Source organism: Polychytrium aggregatum (genome assembly GCF_025602895.1).
Source record: "Polychytrium aggregatum strain JEL109 chromosome Unknown BJ171scaffold_14, whole genome shotgun sequence".
NCBI lineage: Eukaryota > Fungi > Chytridiomycota > Chytridiomycetes > Polychytriales > Polychytrium > Polychytrium aggregatum.
The window spans coordinates 263,302-282,786 of record NW_026516216.1 but is presented as its reverse complement, the minus strand read 5'-3'; the positions used below and the strand labels follow the sequence as shown (position 1 = coordinate 282,786).

Sequence of the window (19,485 nt, the reverse complement as noted above, 5' to 3'; positions counted from 1 at the left end):
GCATATGCGACGGCGGTCCCAGATCAACACCGCCCGTCAGAGTCTCGTATCCCAGACAGCAGGATGCAGCCAAGCAACATGCCCAGCATCCTCACGAACCATCGTGGGAAGGTCTCGGCTGATTCGCCCGGTGCGCAGCACCAGACCTGCCACGCGGGCCAGCCCAAGGCCGCGTCCAGCCCATCTCTCGCCTGATCTTCGCATCCAGCCAAGATCGATCACCCCTTGCGTCTGCCTCCTCCGCTCTGTCGATCAGGCAATGGCTGCGTTCATCAAATTCACGCCACTGACTGGTGCCCAGAACGAGGATCCGCTCTGCTATCTGCTAGAGGTCGACAGCGCAAAGATTTTGCTGGACTGCGGATGGTCGGACCGCTTTGAACCCGATGACCTCACCTCCCTCAAAAGGTTCGGCCAGCAGAGCGGATCTGCCTCCACTCATGTCCGATAGCACAGATAGTGACTGTGGGTGGATCCGGGAGCGACGCAACATATGTTCCACCTCATGTCCGATAGCGTGCATCCACATTGCCCTCACGCTGCTGAATGACCCGTTTCATCCAACAGACTGGCCAAGCACATCGATGCTGTCCTGATCTCGCACAGCGACATTGCACACATGGGTGCCTATCCCTACGCCTATGGCCAACTCGGCCTCACCTGCCCGGCATACGCAACCATTCCAGTCCACGACATGGGCCAGATCTGTCTCTACGATGCCTTCCAGAGTCGATCCGAAGTCGAAGAGTTCAAGGTCTTCTCGCTGGACGAAGTGGACGCCGCGTTCGAAAACATTCTGCCGCTGAGATATTCCCAGCCGTTTGCCCTGCTCGGTGGGTCTGCTGCTTCCGGCCCCACTTTGCAACGAGCACGGCCAGTGGCAGCCCTCGTTGAGACGGATATCCGATCACCGTCAGATCGTTGCGAGGGGCGTCATCTGCGGCGGCGCTCTGGGTTCGAGCTCCTAACGGCACTGTTGTTCTCCAGGCAAGTGCCAAGGGATCACCATCACGGCCTATCCGGCTGGACGTACGATCGGCGGGGCGCTCTGGAAAATCAAAAAGGACACGGACGAGATTGTTTATGCCGTGGACTACAACCACATCAAAGAACGGTAGGCTCAACGCCTCGGTTTCCATGCGCCGTATCCAGCCGCATCGCATTGCAATGCTCGATCCTATAAGCGAGCTGGGCCATCACCCCAGACGAGCACCCACGCCGCTATTCTTGAGCCGGCCTTGCACACGCTCGCCCTGTCCTGGCACCCCCCCTCACACCTTGCTTCCCGTACAGGCATTTGAATCCCACCGTGCTTCACAAAAACACCGAGGCCCTCTCTCGCCCCTCGGTTCTCATCACGGATGCATTCAACTCGCTCAACATACTCTCGAGTCGCAAGCATCGCGAGACAGCCTTAGTGGGTACGTATCGAGGAGGCGTTGACAAGCGTACCGCCGTTGTGGGCCAGATACGCCCGATCCTGATCTGGCAGATGCGCAATCAACTGGTTTTATCTTCTATGAACCCGCTGCTTTCTCGAAAGCGCCACTGGATCGGTGGCTACTTGCACCGGTGTTCGGCTGGGATTCTGTGGGCCCACCGTGTTGGCTGCCGCCAAGATTATAAAGGGTCGTGTCCACACATCGCCCCTGCAAATGACTCTGGAGAGTAGAAACCTTGGCTCGCACCAACGCATTCGTATCGCTTCCTGAAATTGCAGATTCCCTGGCCCACTACACCAAACTCGGGGCCAACGTCCTGCTTCCGGTGGACTCGTGTGTCCGTGTCCTGGAGCTCGCATATACGCTAGATCAAAATTGGTTCTCAAGCAACGTGCCTCTCATCTTCTTGTCGTACCAAAGTGTCCGAGTGATCAACATGGCCAAGAATATGATCGAATGGATGGGGGACAATGTCACCAACACCTTCTCGCAGCGACGAGAAAACTACTTTGAGTTCAAGTGAGTTGTGGCAAGTCAGGGACACCGATCCGATCATTTCGCTGCACGTTACCTACTGCATCTCCCGACGTTGTCGCAGAGCCTTGAACTGATCCAAACTGGCGCATCAGCCACCTGCGAACGTACTCTGCGCTCAAGGATGTCCTGGCTATCCCTGGTCCCAAAGTCGTCCTGGCCAGTCTTTCGGGACTGGAAACTGGACTCGCTAACGAACTGCTGCAGCTGTGGGCCGAGCATCCCCAAAATGCAATTGTGCTGACGGATCGTGGGCATCCCAACTCGCTTGCACGACGACTGTATACGGAGTGGGAGTCTCGCCTCGTCCGCATGGATGGACAGCCTCTCCCTACGGCTCCGGTCCAGCCCAACGTCTACATCGACCTCGAGGTGGGGGGGTCGCCCTTGTTTCGTCCGAGCACTTTCCGAATCTACTTCAGAGGGACGGAATTCAGAGGAGTCGCCGTGGCTGATACACAAATGAATGCCCTTGCTCTCAGGTTCGGAAAGCCATACCGCTTGAGGGACAAGCTCTTGTTCAGTATCATGAGCGCGAACGCGAGCGATTGACCCGCGAGGCCTTGGAGGCCTCCAAGGGCCAAAGTAGCATCGACGACGACGACTCTGACGACGACGATGGCGACGAGAGCGGAACCAAAGACACGCTGTCGACCCAGTTCGACGTCTACGTCAAGGACCCGATTCGTAGCGGAGGATTCTTCAAGCAAAACCAAGCCTTTGCCATGTTCCCGGTATTCGATAGCCGCAAGATCGTTGATGACTACGGAGAGGCTATCGATCCAGGCCACTACATGAAGGGCGAGTTTCAGTTTGCGTTGGCCCAAGCGGCTGAGGAAGCCAAGCGGGCAAGTATTTCATCTAGAATATCTTGGGAGGAGGGACTGGTGGTGTCTGGAGCAGGGAGGGGATATGCAGCTATTGCCCGTGCACAAAGCCCCGAGCCAGCGACAGTGTAAGCTGACAAGTTGCTTGGTTTTGGCTGCTTCTTCCGATCACCCATGCGGCGCTTCGGTAAGCCCTCGACCCGAATGGAGGTGGACAAGCGACCGGTCATCAGCAAGCCACCCTCCGAGTATGTCACAAGCCAGATCAGACTGTTCCTTGGATGCGTGCTGGTGTTTATCGACTTTGAGGGGCGGTCCGATGGCAACTCAATCAAGAATATCCTGTCTCAAGTCTCGCCACGAAAACTTGTAAGCAGCAGAATCACTGCGGCTGTGCTTCCATGCTCCATGCGTGGGCATTGTCAGGGATATGCAAATCTGAACGATACTTCAATGAACTGAATCGACCGCGACCACTGCATCGCACCATCTAGATCGTCGTCCATGGATCCGAAGCCGCCACCAACGACCTGGTCAGTTCGTGCATGAGCGACGACAACATGACCAAGGACATCTTTGCTCCCACCGTGGGCGAATGCATCAACATCTCGTCCTCCAAGAACATATACCAGGTACAACCGTCGACACACCCTCATGCAGTATTGCCAGCGTATATCGCGGCGACTGCTAACTACATCATACTTCTGATGGCAGATCAAGCTCACAGACTCGCTCGTCAGCTCACTCAGAGTCGAAAGGGTGAGTCACACGGATAGCGCCAGCCAGCGGTCAGATAGAGATGCTTCTGAGGCTCCAGGGACATGACGCATACGTATGAGCTCGTTGGGCAGCACTGACTGAACCTTGTCTATCGCAGCTGGACGACTACGAGCTCTCGTTTGTCACGGGCGTGGTTCGGACGGGCAAGAACCAGGCAGGAGGCAACGATGGCGACCAGGACGGGCAGCCGGAGGACAGCGCAGCCCCTAGTCCCGACGACAGCTCGGTTGTTCCCGATCTGGTGGCCCAGACCACTCAGCTTCCAACGCTGGATGTTCTTCCCCTCGAGCATCAAAAGGTCCACCGACCGCTGCTCGTCGGCGATGTCAAGCTGAGCGAGTTCCGCAAGGTCCTGCAAGCCGAGGGATACCAGACCGAATTCGTCGAGGGAGGCGTGCTCAGGGTAGTTGCCAGTGGCACCGCAAACGCTGCACCACAAGGGGCACTAGCGGTTCGCAAGCTTGGCCTGGGGAAACTCGTGCTTGAGGGTCCACTGAGTCCGCAATACTTCAAAGTGCGTAGATTGCTCTACAGCCAGCACGCAGTCTTGTAGGATGCTCGGCACCGCTCGACGCAATTCATTGCCGGCGGGACTCAATACAGCGTTTCCAAAAAAGAAACGGGACAGCATGTCGAGATCCATCAGACGGTCAATTGCCGGGGCCTGGAGAGTCGGGAGCTGGGGCCACCCCGAACCGACCCGAACCGACCCGACCCGAACAAAATCTCAGGCACCTTCGGCACCGTCACGTGCGGGCTTTGAAAGTCCGCCTCTGTGCCGGTCACGTTTCTGCATTTTTTTCTTTTTGGCCGATGCGATGCGGATTCGGCCGGCCCAGCCATCACCAACCAGCACCGACGATCGCTCGCCCCAGGCACCAGCGCCAGCGCCAGCGACAACAGCCCACGCCGCAACCAGGCCGCCGACTCCCCTCGTCCGATCCCAGGTGCGGCACCGGGTGATATCTTGGGCAATGTCCGAGTCGAGTCTCTTGGCACAGATCGCCGTTGCATCCATGATGCACCGTCATTGAATCGCCGCTGGCGTGCTTCGAACTGACGATCGTTGCCGGTGCTCTCTCTGTTGCATCCGAGCCAGCCCTCGCTTGTATCCGCCATGGCCACCACAGGCGAAGTCGAGCCCCAGATCCAAGTGCGCTTCCATACCCGACATGCCAAATACTCTGTCACAGACGCAGCCATTCTGGTCCCGACCAAGCTGCGGCGCTACGGGCTGTCTGAAATCATCAACCATCTGCTGGCACTCGGTTCGTGACCCTGCTTCCCGCGACTGCCTTGGGGGAGCTTTCTTCGGTCGATCGTGAACTCTGGCTCGCATACCCACCCGGCGTAGGATACTAACCCCATTGAACTGCAAACGGCGCTTGTTGCGATCGCAGACCGACCCGTCCCGTTCGACTTTTTGATCGATGGACAGTTCTTGCGCACCAGCATCCAAACCTATCTCGACGACAATGGCCGTTCATCGGTAAGAGAGGATCGTTCGGTGGTCCAACCCTACCTGAGCTGCATCGCCTCGTGTCGCCCATCCGGGGCATCAGCGATCGATCACTCGAGCTACAGCTCTGGTCAGAGCCGCGAATGCAGATCCGGCAACTCGTTCACGGCACGGACGAGCCCATGATCCTTCCTTGGATGCTGCATGGATCGGAATCTATCCCGGGTCTGACCTCATTTCGCGCCGGCGTCTCAGGAACAAGTGGTCGACATCGAATACGTGGAGTCTGCCCTGCCTCCCCAGCAGAGCGCCGCCCTGAAGCACGACGACTGGATCTCTATCGTCCGCGGTCACCGACAGCAGTACGTTGCATCACCCAGTCTCCGTTTCACTCGGACAGACACACTGGCTTGGGCCAAATATCCGACCGAAACCCCTCCGTTGCTGCGGCCTGTCGTACTCACCAACGTCTGGATGTGTCCATCTCTAGCCCTCTGATCTTGTCGGGATCGTACGATAACACCGCACGCATCTGGGACCGGTCTGGAAACTGCGTTGGTAGTCTGGCCGGACATGATGCGGCTGTCAAGGCTCTCAGTTGGCTGGCATCCGAGGACGGAGGTGCGCACCTTGCAAATCTTTGCTGTCGAGGCGAACATTCCCAATCGCTGTTCCTCCGACGCGGCTGACCCATCGCTGTATCAAACAGACATTCTGCAGTGCTTCACCGGATCGCAGGATGAGCGCGTCATTGCCTGGAACATCAGCACTTTGGACTTTTCGTCAGAGTCTCTCTACGAATGCGTGGGACACAAGGGCAGCATCGAAGGAATCGCTGTCAATACCGCCGCGACCCATGTATGTTGTGACAGAGAAAGCCGCCGTGGGGTGCAGCGTGCTTGACTGAGCACCTCGGACTGGCGCCAGTGTCGTCACCAGTGTCGTCAACAGAGGCGCGGGCCACTGATGTGATCTCTGAATCGATGGCGCCAAGGGATCAAAGCACCGAGAAGGATTGATGAATGCTAACGCTCCAGATGCACGATCGTTTGCGCTGTGCACATGATGCTGCTTTCGAACAAACAGATGGCGACGGCGTCGTATGACTCCACGATCAAAATCTGGACGGTTGATGCCGACGACATTGAGGAGGACGACACCCAGCGAGAAGACGCACCGAAGCGCCGGAAAACCAATGTACCCAAGATGGCTGTCAAGGCAAGTCCGCTCTCTGGCCAGTGCTTCAGATTGGCCTCCGCCTGGTTCGGGCGTCGCATTGCAGTCGTGCAGGAAGAGCACGGTCAAGTGGCTGGACCGCAGCCGGCAGCTGTTCATGTCCAAGCGGATAGCCGACACGATAATGTCACGATGATGGACCATCATTTCACCGAATCTGCCACTCATCCCTTCCATGTCCTCTGCCTATCCATCTACAGCTTGCCTCCGAGACCTTGGAGGGACATCAAGGCGCCGTTTCGTCGGTGGTGTTCCACCAAGAGACTGGCTCGCAGATCCTCTATAGTGGTGGATGGGACCACTCCGTCCGCCTATGGGACGTCAGCGTTGGCTCGAACATATCCACGATGGTGAGTCTCGAGAGGGTGTTGGTCCAGCAAACGCTTGTGGATATCAAAGCGGACGGGAACTCTTGGCAGCATCGGTGCACAGCGACAGCGCTGAGGCGCATGGCGAAAACCCGAACAGCGTCCAAAGTGCCCGCGAGCTCATCCGCCCCATGTTCTGGCGATTGCGACTGATTTTTCTGTAGAACTGCGAACGGGTGATTACCTCGATCGACCACTCGGCCCAGTCCGAGCTGCTGGTGACGGGCCACGCCGATCCCCTCATCCGCCTGTGGGATCCGCGCTCGAGGGAGGGCATGGTCGTCAAGCTGCGTCTCGGCGGCCATGCCAACTGGGTGTCCTCGGTCGCCTGGGCACCCAACAGCCTCTACAACCTCGTCAGCGGCTCTTACGACGGCACCGTCAAGGTGTGGGATATTCGCAGCACTACCCCGCTGTACACTCTGTCGGGATCGAGCGAGCCCGAGCAGAAGGTCTTTGGCGTCGACTGGGTCGGTAATCTGATCCTGAGCGGAGGCGAGGACACGCTGCTCCGAATCCACCAGGCCAAGCAACTCTGATTTGCAATACATCTCTTTCTGCCAGCGCAAAGGAATGCCGCGGTGCGCCCATGTGACGTACCGATAGGGCTTGTACACTAACATCTAGCGATAAACCCGGGGGTGCCCAGCGAAGCGATTCTCACGCCTCCCAGGGCGCGATGCTTGGTGTAGGTTCCCTGCTCGCCTGACTGGCCCCTTGCCAGCCCAACTCTCGTGGGAAAGGCCCCGTCTGGGAGGACAGACCCGGGCGGCATGGATGCCATGGGCCGAACGTGACCGGCGGCCTTGCTTGCCGAACGGGAAACGTGAGGAGACCGCTGGGAACAAGCCGGCCCAGCAAGTCGACGGACTGGGGGGACTGTGGGGACTGTGCTGCATGATGTGATGCTGTCCTTGGTCAGCACAGAACGGACCAAAGGCCCGGGCACCTCACGTTTGCAGCTGTCGCCGCACAGGACTCCCCCGCCGCGGCACAACCTTGGTCCATTGCAGGTCGGGTGACCCTGTGCGATGCTTCCGCGGGTCATGCGGGCACATGGGGGGAGGCGCCTGTGCTGCCGGACCGATCTGTGCACAGCGCTGAGTCGTGTATGGCCTGTACGTACAAGTCTGTATTGGCGCTGCGCGCATTGGTTCGGCGGACGGAACGATCATCTGGCGGTGGGGAGGGTGGCTGGTCGTGTGGGGCGGGTGTGCTCTGCTGCAGATCCACCTGACGCCCTTGCTGCCGTCGCCACGGGCAAGTGCTTGCCGATGGGCCTGCTTGTGATGGCGGACTGGCGCACTTGCGCTGTCGTTGCGGACGGGGTTCGCAAGGCCGCCATCTGATCTCGGCTGCTCCTTTGCGCTTTTCGCCAGAGATGTCGATATAAAGGTCCTCGCGCCAGCAGGCCGCCATGGTCAGACCGTCGCCCTCGTCTCCCGCTCGCCTCATCTGTGCAAGATGTTCCTCTCGACCAAGTCCGTCGTCGCCGCTATCCTGGCGCTTTCGGGAAGCATCTCGAACGTCCTCGCCGCGAGCCGCTACATTGCCTACCACGAGTCGTGGTATTTCTACGACAACCAGAACCAGCCCTACACGGTGCGCACACATCTCGGCGCCGACTTGCACTCTGTCGCTTGATTTCCCACTCGCAGGCGTCGCGAGTACTGATCCGCCTGCTGTCCTTCCTCGCTCAACAGCTCTCGCCCCTGGCTGCCTCCAAGTACACCCACATCAACTGTAAGTGCACCAGGAATTGCACCTGTGCCCGACCTGTGCTCGACCTGCGCATCAACAGCCTGGTCCCCCCTTGAAATACGTCGCTGATCGTGCCCTTCCCCACCGTCGCCAGATGCCTTTGCCACCGTGCACTACCACCCTGCCACGGACCAGTACTATGGTATGTGAATGCTGTCGGTCTCGGAACTCGCATGAATGGATCCACTAGGATGGTTTAGTTTGCGATACTGACTCGCTGTGTCTCTAGTTGGCTTCACCGATGCTTATGCTGACTACGTAGGTTTTCCTCGTCATGGATTGCTGGCTGTCCCTTGCGGTGTCCCCCGACTCGGCTGTGTTCTCCACTGCTCATCCATCGATGCTGACCTTGTTGTGTTTCACCCGGCCGCCCTTCCCCTTCCCTGTCAATAGCAAGCTTGTGTTGGCACCTCTTGCCCGACCGAGTGCATCCCCGTCCCGGCCAACAAGCAGTGCACCGGCGGCAAGGTCGCCATGGTGCCCTACAGTAAGTCGACATCATTTCGGGGCCATCGATGCTTGACTGTCGCTCATACCTCCGCCACAGTTCGCACATTGTGCCTGGTGACCCACTCACATTGTGTATTCCGCCCTTTGCTATCCCGCTCTCAGTCGGTGCCTCTGGCGCTTGCCCCAACACCCAGTGCTTCAACCCCTCTGGCGCCCCTGGCTCGCCCCGTGTTCCCCAGTGCGAGTCTGTCCTGGACCCCAACTCGATCCAGACCGACGCCAACGGCAGCCCCGTCATCTGCGGCAACCTGGCCTACGTCCTGAAGAAGCTCAAGCCCGCCAACCCCAGCATCAAGTTCCTCATCTCGATCGGCGGCTGGTATGACTCGAACCTGTTCTCGGCCGCCACCGAGGACAAGTACATCGATGCCTTTGTCAACAGCATTGCCAAGTTTGTGCAGTTCTTTGGCTTTGACGGTGTCGACTATGACTGGGAGTATCCCGGATGGGAGCACGGCGGCGAGCCCGTCAGCCCCAGCGCCCCCTCGGGCACCGGCAACTCTGAGAACACCTACGACTGCTCCAAGACCACCTGTGCCTACCCCGCCCGCAACGACGACAAGCGCAAGTTCAACAACCTGCTCATCAAGACCCGTGCCGCCCTCAAGAGCCTCGGCAAGACCCCCAGCGGCAGCGACTACCTCATCTCCATGGCTGCCCCCGCTGGCGACGACAAGATGAACAAGCTCGACATCCCCACCATCTGCAGCAACCTGGACTATGTCAACATCATGACCTACGACATCCACGGCGAGTGGGAGTCCACCACCAACCACCAGGCGCCCATCTACGACGACACCCCTCCCAGCAACCCTCCCAACCCCATCCCCGAGACCTCGGTCGACTATGCCGTCAAGTACTGGGCCAAGGGATGCCCCTCGGACAAGATTGTCGTCGGCATTCCCTTTTACGGCCACAAGTGGGTCAGCGTCGCCGCCGGCACCACCAACGGACTCTTCCAGAAGGGCTCTGCTCCCCAGGGCGACGGCAGCACCAACTACAACGCCATCATCAAGGACACCACCCTCACGACCTACTGGGACCCCGTTGCCCAGGCCAGCTGGGCCTTCAGCCCCTCCGGCACCTTCATCTCGTACGACTCTCCCCAGGCCATCCAGGCCAAGGTTGCCTATGTTGCCCAGAACAACCTTGGTGGATTCATGGTCTGGCCCATTGACGGCGATGACTCGAACGACACTCTCCTGAAGGCCCTCACCAGCAACAACCCCGTCCCTCCTCCTCCTCCCCCCGTCTCCACCACCACTACCACCACCACCACTACCCCTGTCAAGACCACCACCACTACCACCACTACCCCTGTCAAGACTACCACCACCACCACCACCACTACCACCACTACTACTACTACCACTACTCCCGTCAAGACCACCACCACCACCACCCCTATCAAGTCCACCACCACCAAGTCCACCAAGACTTCCACCACCACTACCACCACCCCCGTCAAGACCACTACCACTACCACCAGCAGCGCCCCTAGCCCCACCAACGGCAACCCTACCGCCAACACTCCCTGCTCGACCTTTGGCACTTACAGCTGTGGCTCCGCCAATGACATCCTGATCTGCTTCAACAACGTCTGGACCTCGATCGGCTCCTGCCCCTCCAGCCAAAAGTGTGTGCCCGGACCTTTCGTCTGTGCCTAAATCTCCCCCAACTTTCAGATTCACACCTCCCTTCGCCCCTCGCCCCTCTCCCCTCTCCTCTTTCCTGCTGTGTAACTCCGCTTGTAACTATTCTCAGCTGCTGTGATATTGATATTTGGGTGTTCTCAATAATGTGCGTCGCTAGCTGAGCACCGGCTGTTTGCTGGCCCGCTTACAGTCAATCCAATAAAAAAACGGGACGCCCTGGTTATTGACCATTGATCAATTATTTTGCTACCCAATACCATCGCGCGCTGCCCATGACCGTTCAGTGATTTGAATCAAGGACGCCATTGTGGGCATCGCTGCCAGCCCAAAATGCGCCGGATGAGCACCACGCCAAGTCCCAAGATCCTCGGGGTGGCTTCCTTCCTGCGATACATTCACTTTGTTTGATGGAGACATGCTGGACAAACAGCTGTACTTCAGCCTGACCCGGCGACGGATGGTCATTGTGGATGATGGTTATGTATTCCATTCAAAAATAGTAGCGACAAACGCAGAGTGCTCTCTCTCTTCCCCAACATTTTGCGAACTGAGTAACTTCATGAGTTTGCGAGGAGAGGTGGAGGGGAGGGAGGTGGAGGGCTGGATGGTGGACTGGAATGTCGAATGCGAGCGTGGACATGAGCAATGGCGATGGGTGACGGAATGGGAAGGATCGGATACGGAGACGGGTTCGGAGACGGGTTCGGAGACGGATTCGGGTGTGGGTCGGCCACAAGCAAAGAAAGGCTGTCGGGCGCAGGCGCAGGCTGCGGGTAAACCGACAAGAGCGATGATTTGGCGCCGACTCAGCGCTGGTTTTTCTGCTGCTCCTTTGCAGCGCGGATAAGCGGAACCAGGTTCTTTAGCGGATCTGCCTTCTGGAGGAACGGATGCTGGAGACGGAGGAGGGAGACAGCAGGGCCAAAGGGATTACTAGCATTAGTTCCACGGAAACATCGGCTCCGTTTTTCCGCCACAGTCTTACCCACACGGCATCCATTCGCGGTGCGGAGAGCCAGCCTGGAGGGGAGGTTTGCTCACCTTGAGTAGGTCGCTGCTGCTGGGTCGCTTCTCGGCATCGACTTCCAGACTGACTTTCAAAAAGTCACGGAATACGGGCGAGAGCGCCTCGGGGTTCTGGAGCTGAGGCGTGCCGTTGGTCGCAATCAGGTACAGCGCCCGCAGCGGGTTCTCGTTGAGGTAAGGCGGCTCGCCCTCGATCATCTCGATTGCCATGATGCCCAGAGACCAGACATCGACCTTGGGGCCGTATTCCTTGCGGGTCACCACCTCGGGGGCCATCCAGTACGGTGTTCCGACCATCGTGGTGCGCTTGGCCTGCGTTTCGCTGAGCTGAGCGCAGAAGCCAAAGTCGGCTGCGGATCAAAGCCAGGAGCGTCAGTTTGTCATGTTCCCCGTATTAACGATTCGCCTCGATGGCTTGGCTTGCATGGTCGACGCGTGACTTGTGGAATTCGACACAGCAGCTCCCTCCCCTCCTCCCTGGTCTTCAACATACTCAGCTTGATTTCTCCGCCCATGCCCAGGAGCAAATTGTCACTCTTGATATCGCGGTGAATCACGCCCTTGGAGTGCAAGTGTGCCAGTCCCTCCAGAGTCTGTCATGGGCACCAAGGATGGATGTAAGCAAGCGCAACTCGATCTACTGGAGCACACCGCGCCAGGCCACATCCAGGTGTGCGGGTTCATGATACAATCTACCGCGCGATGCCATTCTGCAGAGGCTCCATCCAGCAACACCCGAGACATACCTCCTTGCAAATCGCCGCTATTTGGCCTTCGGTCATATAGTTGTACGTCACACAGTCCGTCAGGGGTCCGCCTTCCATGTACTCCATAACAACCTGCCGCGCATCGGAGACGGAGAAAATGTGAGCCATCAGAGAGAAACACAGCAGCGAAGCTCGTACTCGGCCACACGCGAATCAACACCTGACAGAGCGCCTGGACTGACGGATGGATTCGTGCCACTGCCCAAACTTCACATCATAGAGCATGTCCACAGCCCCCTTCAGGCATCGCGCAGACACACATACCCATAGATCGCCCTTGAAGAGGAAGCTGTCGATAAAGTTGACAATGTTCTTGTGAACAGACTCCTTCATCACCAGGATCTCGTTGATGATGAGATCCTTCTTGGGCTGCTGCTCCAAATTCATCTGCTTGATGGCTACTAGGCGGCCCGTGGCGATCTGTGTTGCCGTAAAGACGCCGCCAGAAGCGCTGTGCATCGATGATGAAACGTGTGGCTGTTGGTGAGACGGCGCCTCGGCAGATGCGAGCGTGACGGCAGCTGTACACCGAATCATCTACATACCCTTGGCCGATCTTGACCAGATTTTTGTACAGCTTGGTCGGGTCGGCCTTGTTGCACACTGCTCTCAGCCGCTCCACCACTTCGGCATCGTTGGCAGGCTTGGCTTGCTGGCGCGGACGAGCGAGCGCCTCGCCACTGTCGGTGGGAGCGTCCTTGGATACCGGTGGTGGAGCGTCACCGACAGCCGCAGGTGTTGCGGGTTTGTTGGGCAGCGGCTTGGGTGGCCGCGGGGGCGATGCCGGTGTCGACGGTGCCTGGGCGGCTTGCGGGCCTTGCTCGAACTGCAGTGCCCGTGCCGCCACGGTGCTGGGCTCTGGAGTGCCATCCTCTGCAAGTGCGATTGCCGAACGGATGGGTTTAGTGACATACCCGAGAGAGTGTGAGAGTTTGTAAAGAGAGTGCCCCACAAGCGAAAGCGCGGCGTAGACAGAACCCATGGCAGGCGCACCAGTAGCTCGTGCAGCAGCAGCATACCCTTGGGCTTGGTGTAGATGGACTTTGTGTGCTCAGGCCGGACTGGCACAGGCGGTCTCTTTTTGACCTCCACTGTCGTGGCCGTTGTCGCTACCGAGGTCACGGCGGCCACAGCAGCCACATCCTTGGCCGGCAGTTTGGGAGGCTTGTCACTCGGAAGACTCGAAGTTGGCGGCGTCGCTGCCGGGAATGTGTTTTTAAGCTTGGACCAGACATCGTCCTTGACGTCCTGGCCGCCGTTGATCGCTTCGGAATAGAACCCGATAATGTCGAGCACAGCCTGTGGGTTCTTCTGCTGCTGCTCTTTTGTGATACCGGCCTCTTGCAGCAGCGTTTGCCACTCTTTGGGCAAGCCCTAGCAGCGAATGAATGGCACTGGGTCAGAGTCCGGAGTCGAAGGATGAAGGTCGAGCCGGCGAGACCAGCCTCGAGGGGAGGGACATCCAGAGGTGCTGCGGGATTGGATGCCCTGCAATGACAGACTGCTGTCGATAACTACCGTGAATTCGCCTGTGTCCTGGTTGTAGCCGACATGCGTCAGATGCACAGGGTTGTATGGCGACGAGATTTCAATCTTTCCGTTTTCGCTGTCTTTGCCCGAGAACATGCCTGTGTTGCCAAAAACGAATTGCCGTTCACCAGGGGAGTGGCGGCGAATGGAGCGAAATGCAGCCGGTGGGCCAACATAGATTCACATGGAGTCGAGCGGCATATCGGTCCAGAATGGATCCATCCCGCGAGCATCGGGGTCATGGCGTCGATCGTACGAGTATCAACCGTACGAATGTCGATCGCACCGATTTCGATGGCGCAGGAGTCGATAGCACAGATGTCCGATTCAGCAGCGCCAATTCCATCAGGAAACGTGACAACGTGACGAGTTTTGTCGATTTGACATGTCCATCGATAGAATGGTCGGTTCGTAAGGATTTGGTGGGTGTGGAGCCCATATGTTGAGAGGAGAGACGGTCGTCGTGCAGCGCAGTGCAGAGCCATAACGAGCCATCCACCATCCACCATCCACCATCCACCATCCACCGTCCACGATCAGTAACAAAGTGTCCAGAATAGAGCATCCGATTAGACTCGACGACTCTCAGCAGCAGCTCTCTACCGGGCCAACACAGCCCGAATGCGTCGCAGGCAACGTATGCCGCTAATCCCAGAGTATTGCCCCAGAGCATTGTCCCAGAGTATTGCCCAGCGACAAGGACGAACCTTTGGCGAGGTTGATCAGACCCTTGATGCCCTTGCCAGATTCAGCACCGCCAGCGGCGGCGCCTCCTGTGGTGGAAACCAGGGTTTGGGTGGTCATGGTGGGGATAAGCGAGCATTCGAGGTGAGAGGGGCCATAGAGGGGAGTGCCCGGGAGATTGACATCTTTATCACCTGGGGCGCCGGCGCTCGGAGATGAGAGTTTGCTCACATCTGACGGCGGACGACACGATGGAGTGGAGTGGAGTGAAGTGGAATTCAGAGAAACCGAATGGAAAGGCAGTCGGTGGTCAGAAGCCGGCGGTGACAAGAGTCGGTGGCGAACAGAGTAAGACCATGCGACGAGTGTGATGGACGAGACGTCAGTTGACACGACGTGCCGAGTCAGATGGGTGGTGTCTCGTGGACGCTCATCACCACTTCGGGCTCTGGTCGGACAGATGCCAGGACATCCGCAACTGTGGCAGGTGTTCCGGCGCTATAGCAGAGCACCATAATACGAAGCCGCTTCAGCTTACCTGACGCAGGGGGCGATTCGAGAGATGCCATTGAGGATGTCTTTGTGAGAGCTGGCCTCGGGGGCACAACCGGCCGATAGGAAGGGTCGAGGGGATTGTCGGAGGGTGCGAGCGCCGGATTCGCCATGTGTGGGCGAGGCGGCAAGGATTTTGTGATTTTTTGGTTGTTGTTCGAGAAGTGAGTCATGTGTGCCGATTCCGGAGGGAGGCGGTGAGGCGATGGCGAGACGACGGGGAATCGAGGATTGGTGGAGCGTTGGTGTCGTTTGAGAGATTGGATTGATGACGATCGGCAAAGGCAAATCCAGCGGACCGATAACGGAAGCAGTGAGCAAGTGGGAGCGGTATTCAGAGGATTCCAAAAAGAGAGAGAGAGATAGATAGAGAGACCAAGGGAACCAAGTGCCAAGAAAAATCAATCCTGACGAGAGCACCAAGAGCCGGTGTGGATGGGTGGATGCTGGCGGGAATGGAGGAGAGAAAAAGCCGATGTGTGGATCAAGCGGCACACCGGCAGAACCAAAAATGCAACTCGGCAAGAGATTGAAGCAACAAACGACAGATCCGCCAAAGCAAGGAATCAAGGCCGAGGCAGACTGAGCAAAGACAGTGTGGACCCAGGGCCGTGGAGACGAGCAGAAGGAGAGGGACGATGGCCCAGATGGGAGAAGGACAGGCCGGGACAGCGAGCGGATGGCCGAGATGGATGAATCAAGAGAACAGACAGCGAGCCAGCAAGACGGCGTCCAGGAGAGCCAAGGGATGTGCCGGCGAGACAGAGGCAGCGAAGACCAGCGAGCGAGCGACCGGGGATGGACTTGGGCAGGTCGGCGAAAGATTCAGGCAAGAGCCCAGCGACCAGGCCGGCCCGGAGCAACCAACACAAGACGGATTTGCCCGCACATGCGGTGCGGTCTCGGTGCGGTCTCGGTGCGATCTCGGTGCGGTCTCGGTGCAGTCTCGCGCGCTCTCGGCTCCCTCGGCTCTCGCCGCTGCCCCCACCCGGCTCGCGCCTGGCTCGTTTGGGCCAGGCTTCCCTTGACCAACTGTCGAACCGAAATGACGACAAGAGCAGGGCCCGTCCGAATAAAGCGAAAAGGACAGCCGCCGGGGGGGGGAAAGGGAAGGACAGCAGGCAAGACCATTCAGCCGGCCATATGCACGCCAACCAGGACGATGACGGCGCCGACGACGACCAGAAGGAGGACAAGCGACAAAAGTGGACCAGGAACAGTCGCAGATGGGCTGGGACCCCGATGGGTGTCCGGGCCAGGGAGGGTCGCCCGCAGTAAACACTGAGCCGGGCACCCAACAGCACGACAAACTGGATTGCCTGTGGGGCTGCGAACCGAGCGCAAATGCGTGGGGGCGGAGGGGCGCAAAATAAAACGAAAGCAGCAAGAAGCAGAGATCCGAGGCAGAGTGCAGAGCGGGTGGCGAAGGGGATCATCAACGGGTTCGGGGCAGTGGGATCTGGGAAAGTCGAATTATCGGCAAAATCGCCCGGCCAGCCGACCAGAGCCAGCGGCTTTCGAGAGACACTCACCAGGCTGTGTTGCGTGCGCTGGATGCACGAGAACAGACAGACGGGTTGGGATGCGGGCGAGTCAGACGGGCTATGCCTCGGCCAGGAAGTTCGTTGCGTGGTGGAGGTCAAACGGACAGACAGCAAGCAGGACCGGGCCAGGCCGGCACAGGCAAAGCAAAGCAAGGCAAGGCAAAGCAAGGCAGAGCGAGCGAATGATGCCGAAGCGAAGGCGACAGATAGACGATGCTCGATGAACGGACGATTCACAATCCACCATCAACAGTCACAGTCCTCCATCAACAGTCACAGTCCTCCATTCAATTCCGCCTTCCAAGGAGCATCAATACTTACAGAGTTGATACCCGGGTTGCTGGTCGATTCAGTCAGAACAGGAGGGAATCCGAAGCAGAGGCAGCCCCGAAGCTGCCGACGTAGGGGATGCAAGGGATGGGCAGCGCTTGGGTGCTTTGTCCGAGTCTGCTCGGTGTGCTGCAATGCGGAAGGGAGGAAAGAAGGAAGGATCTTCTTTGCTTGGCACCGACCGAGGCAGTAGCGACCGGATTAGAGGCGGTTGCGGAAAGAGGCTCGAGTGACGATGCTCTGCCAAAAGTCGCCGTGCTGGGATGCCAGAGCCGACACAATGTCGCCGCTCTGCAGCCGCCCATCAGCAATCTTCTCAATCGAGCCCTTGCGGATCTGTGGCGAGGACCAGAAGATGTTGCTGCTTTGACCCGCTCGTCTTTTTTCCCCTGCCTTTCGTTCTTGCTATTGCTGCAGCTATTGTTGTTGTTATTGATCCTGCTACTGCCCCCTATTGCTGCTGTTGTTGTTGCCCGCCCATTGTGTGTCCCGAGAGATGGCTTCTCGAATTGATTGGAGGTGTCTGGCATCATTCGAACAGAGCTGCAGCGATGTGTTCCCACGAGCCTCCGATTGGCCAACTCTGGTCGGCTTGCAGGCCCAAGATGGCCTTTCGGCTCCAGAAGGAGGGCCGGGGGGATGCCGTTGCTACGATCCAGGCCTCGTCCTTCCTCCCCCAGAAGCAAGATGCAGTCGCTCACAAAGACCCCAAGCGGGGAGGGTATTGTTACTATATTGCTTGCTGGTACTGATTGCGGATGTTACGGTGGTAGGTATGCTTGTTCGTGCCATCGATCCGAGATCGATGTGATGCCTTGGATGCGTTGGGTACATTGACTTTGCCTGCCACTTTGCTTGGCTCGGTCTTTCATTTCTCTTGCGGTCGGCTCGGGCCTGGAGAAAGCTGACGAATGCAGCTCGGTACCGCCTCGGCCCTCGACGGCGGTTATCCACGATTGCCGATCGCCCGGCGACGTTCTACGCCCACTTCAGCGATCGGTGGGCCCCTGTCCCTGATGCAATTCGGGAGTTGACCATGTCGACGGCCACATCAAAGGACGGCCGCCCGTCGTTGTGGTGGATGCCCGAGAACGAATGTCGCCATTCGTTCGGAAGCCCCTGTGCAGTGGCAACGAAGCGAGCCAATGTCAGTCGACCGCATGCGCTCCCGACTGCGACCCTCCTCTCAGACGAGGCCACACTGAGGCGGAGCCGTACCGTCAACTCGCCCGTGGTGGCATCGAGCTCGACATGGATCAGATGGGTTGGATTGTACGGCGACGACACCGCATACGACGGCTTTTTGGTGAACAGCTTTTCTACATGGGCGGACAGGAAGGGGGTGAGGGTGGACGGAAATCCAACAGGGGGCGTCAGCAACAAAGACCCAAGCCGCGAGACAGGCAAACATGCAAGCCAGACAGGCCGACACCAATGCCACGGTATTCGAGACCACCACGATGAGGCACCAGAGGCTCCCACCGAACCGAATCGAAGGAGCTCGAGGGAGCAGCACCGAGGGACAGCCGGACGAGCATACGGGCGCTGGAGGCATCAACCTGGCACAACAGCGGCCGCATCAGCTCGACGATGAGATTCAGTCTCAGGGAGATCAGCCCATCTGCGTCCAGCATCCATCAGAGACACCGGCCCAAGTACCTCTGAAGTAGCCCCAGGCCCGCTTGAGATTTTCGGAGGATCGGGTCGAACGCCGGAGCAAAGTGCTATCGCGATGGGTGCCGCCGGATCGCGACGAGGTCGAATAGTTCGAGGCCCGGCTCTGGCGCCCAGCGCCGAGGATGAGTGAGTTGCGTTTCGACGCCGGCGGCTCCGAAACCGAGGGAGACTCGGATTCATATTCGGCCGAGGCACAAGGCTGGGAGAAGGACCGCATGAACGAGTGGCGCCTGTGTTTGATGCGCTGAAGGCTCTGAGAGCCGGAGCCGAGTCGCCAGCGTTCCGGGCTCTGTGGGGATTCGCCTGCGATGAGGACGACAGTGAGAAGGAGACAGAGTCAGCAACCAGCAGGGACTTGTGGGCAAGGAGAGACCAAAAATGCAACCCGCAGGGGCGAGGGGAGGAAAGCGAGAGAGGAGACATGGAGCGAGAGGGCGAGGGTGATATGATCTGTGGTCTGTGGTCTGTGATCTGAAATCAGTGGTCTGTGATCTGAAATCAGTTGTCTGTGATCAGCAATCAGCGACCCCGGCACCTGCGATTATCGGGACATGGGCCGATGTTTCCCACTCCCACTGCCCCAGAAAAAAAAAATGCAGCCGCGTTTCTGTGGCTTTTGGCTGAGCGAAGGCGCAACCAAGCTTTGTCCAGGGTGGCTATGGGATGCAGGAGGGCACAAAGAAAGGCATAAACGGGAAAGGGGAGCGGGGGTCGGCATATCTGCAACCAGAAGCAGAGGGCTTTGAACCACATACACGCAATGGGGCTCTCGCAAATCGACAAGGATGGTGGCATCTCCAGAG

General features: G+C 58.4%; 5 protein-coding genes across 5 annotated transcripts; 3 read left to right on the top strand and 2 right to left on the bottom strand.

Annotated features, from left to right (window-relative positions):
* The first annotated feature begins 161 nt into the window (after nt 1–161).
* On the top strand, nt 162–4,211 carry BJ171DRAFT_500698 (beta-lactamase-like protein). The gene is made up of 11 exons (XM_053110593.1): nt 162–408; nt 568–833; nt 988–1,114; nt 1,294–1,421; nt 1,721–1,961; nt 2,072–2,348; nt 2,459–2,824; nt 2,996–3,172; nt 3,298–3,435; nt 3,518–3,562; nt 3,681–4,211. Exons 1-11 carry the CDS (start codon nt 260–262, stop codon nt 4,134–4,136), a joined length of 2,370 nt encoding a protein of 789 aa, XP_052967606.1. The 5' UTR covers nt 162–259; the 3' UTR covers nt 4,137–4,211.
* Nucleotides 4,212–4,424: 213 nt separating this feature from the next.
* BJ171DRAFT_500697 (WD40-repeat-containing domain protein) lies at nt 4,425–7,211 on the top strand. Its single transcript, XM_053110592.1, has 9 exons — nt 4,425–4,530; nt 4,683–4,851; nt 4,984–5,072; nt 5,298–5,404; nt 5,533–5,663; nt 5,752–5,900; nt 6,129–6,260; nt 6,479–6,628; nt 6,811–7,211. Exons 2-9 carry the CDS (start codon nt 4,701–4,703, stop codon nt 7,183–7,185), a joined length of 1,284 nt encoding a protein of 427 aa, XP_052967605.1. The 5' UTR covers nt 4,425–4,530; nt 4,683–4,700; the 3' UTR covers nt 7,186–7,211.
* An 872-nt stretch (nt 7,212–8,083) lies between these two features.
* On the top strand, nt 8,084–10,780 carry BJ171DRAFT_598205 (glycosyl hydrolases family 18-domain-containing protein). Its single transcript, XM_053114818.1, has 6 exons — nt 8,084–8,248; nt 8,350–8,389; nt 8,502–8,549; nt 8,637–8,665; nt 8,801–8,894; nt 9,020–10,780. Exons 1-6 carry the CDS (start codon nt 8,111–8,113, stop codon nt 10,582–10,584), a joined length of 1,914 nt encoding a protein of 637 aa, XP_052967604.1. The 5' UTR covers nt 8,084–8,110; the 3' UTR covers nt 10,585–10,780.
* A 256-nt stretch (nt 10,781–11,036) lies between these two features.
* Nucleotides 11,037–14,448, bottom strand: BJ171DRAFT_500694 (kinase-like domain-containing protein). Its single transcript, XM_053110591.1, has 8 exons — nt 13,884–14,448; nt 13,385–13,739; nt 12,911–13,238; nt 12,630–12,816; nt 12,345–12,437; nt 12,092–12,191; nt 11,614–11,948; nt 11,037–11,465 (listed from the first exon to the last, which is right to left on the bottom strand). Exons 1-8 carry the CDS (start codon nt 13,989–13,991, stop codon nt 11,379–11,381), a joined length of 1,593 nt encoding a protein of 530 aa, XP_052967603.1. The 5' UTR covers nt 13,992–14,448; the 3' UTR covers nt 11,037–11,378.
* A 3,261-nt stretch (nt 14,449–17,709) lies between these two features.
* Nucleotides 17,710–19,197, bottom strand: BJ171DRAFT_500687 (uncharacterized protein). The gene is made up of 3 exons (XM_053110590.1): nt 18,665–19,197; nt 18,224–18,324; nt 17,710–18,124 (listed from the first exon to the last, which is right to left on the bottom strand). Exons 1-3 carry the CDS (start codon nt 18,897–18,899, stop codon nt 17,984–17,986), a joined length of 477 nt encoding a protein of 158 aa, XP_052967602.1. The 5' UTR covers nt 18,900–19,197; the 3' UTR covers nt 17,710–17,983.
* Between the last annotated feature and the right edge of the window lie 288 nt (nt 19,198–19,485).

Bases quoted from the DNA above. Each gene is read 5' to 3' on its own strand.
- BJ171DRAFT_500698 (XM_053110593.1), top strand. From the start codon at position 260: ATGGCTGCGTTCATCAAATTCACGCCACTGACTGGTGCCCAGAACGAG. The intron at 409-567 runs GTTCGGCCAGCA...TTCATCCAACAG, and splicing joins GACCTCACCTCCCTCAAAAG to ACTGGCCAAGCACATCGATG. The intron at 1,962-2,071 runs GTGAGTTGTGGC...CTGGCGCATCAG, and splicing joins GAAAACTACTTTGAGTTCAA to CCACCTGCGAACGTACTCTG.
- BJ171DRAFT_500687 (XM_053110590.1), bottom strand. From the start codon at position 18,899: ATGCGGTCCTTCTCCCAGCCTTGTGCCTCGGCCGAATATGAATCCGAG. The intron at 18,325-18,664 runs GTACTTGGGCCG...CCGCCCATGTAG, and splicing joins GGCCTGGGGCTACTTCAGAG to AAAAGCTGTTCACCAAAAAG. The intron at 18,125-18,223 runs GTACGGCTCCGC...GCCACTGCACAG, and splicing joins CCACCACGGGCGAGTTGACG to GGGCTTCCGAACGAATGGCG.
- BJ171DRAFT_500697 (XM_053110592.1), top strand. From the start codon at position 4,701: ATGGCCACCACAGGCGAAGTCGAGCCCCAGATCCAAGTGCGCTTCCAT. The intron at 5,664-5,751 runs GTGCGCACCTTG...TGTATCAAACAG, and splicing joins GCTGGCATCCGAGGACGGAG to ACATTCTGCAGTGCTTCACC. The intron at 6,629-6,810 runs GTGAGTCTCGAG...ATTTTTCTGTAG, and splicing joins GCTCGAACATATCCACGATG to AACTGCGAACGGGTGATTAC.
- BJ171DRAFT_598205 (XM_053114818.1), top strand. From the start codon at position 8,111: ATGTTCCTCTCGACCAAGTCCGTCGTCGCCGCTATCCTGGCGCTTTCG. The intron at 8,390-8,501 runs GTAAGTGCACCA...CACCGTCGCCAG, and splicing joins CAAGTACACCCACATCAACT to ATGCCTTTGCCACCGTGCAC. The intron at 8,550-8,636 runs GTATGTGAATGC...CTGTGTCTCTAG, and splicing joins TGCCACGGACCAGTACTATG to TTGGCTTCACCGATGCTTAT.
- BJ171DRAFT_500694 (XM_053110591.1), bottom strand. From the start codon at position 13,991: ATGTTCTCGGGCAAAGACAGCGAAAACGGAAAGATTGAAATCTCGTCG. The intron at 11,949-12,091 runs GTATGTTGAAGA...TTTGATCCGCAG, and splicing joins GGGCGGAGAAATCAAGCTGA to CCGACTTTGGCTTCTGCGCT. The intron at 11,466-11,613 runs GTGAGCAAACCT...CTCCGTCTCCAG, and splicing joins GCAGCAGCGACCTACTCAAG to CATCCGTTCCTCCAGAAGGC.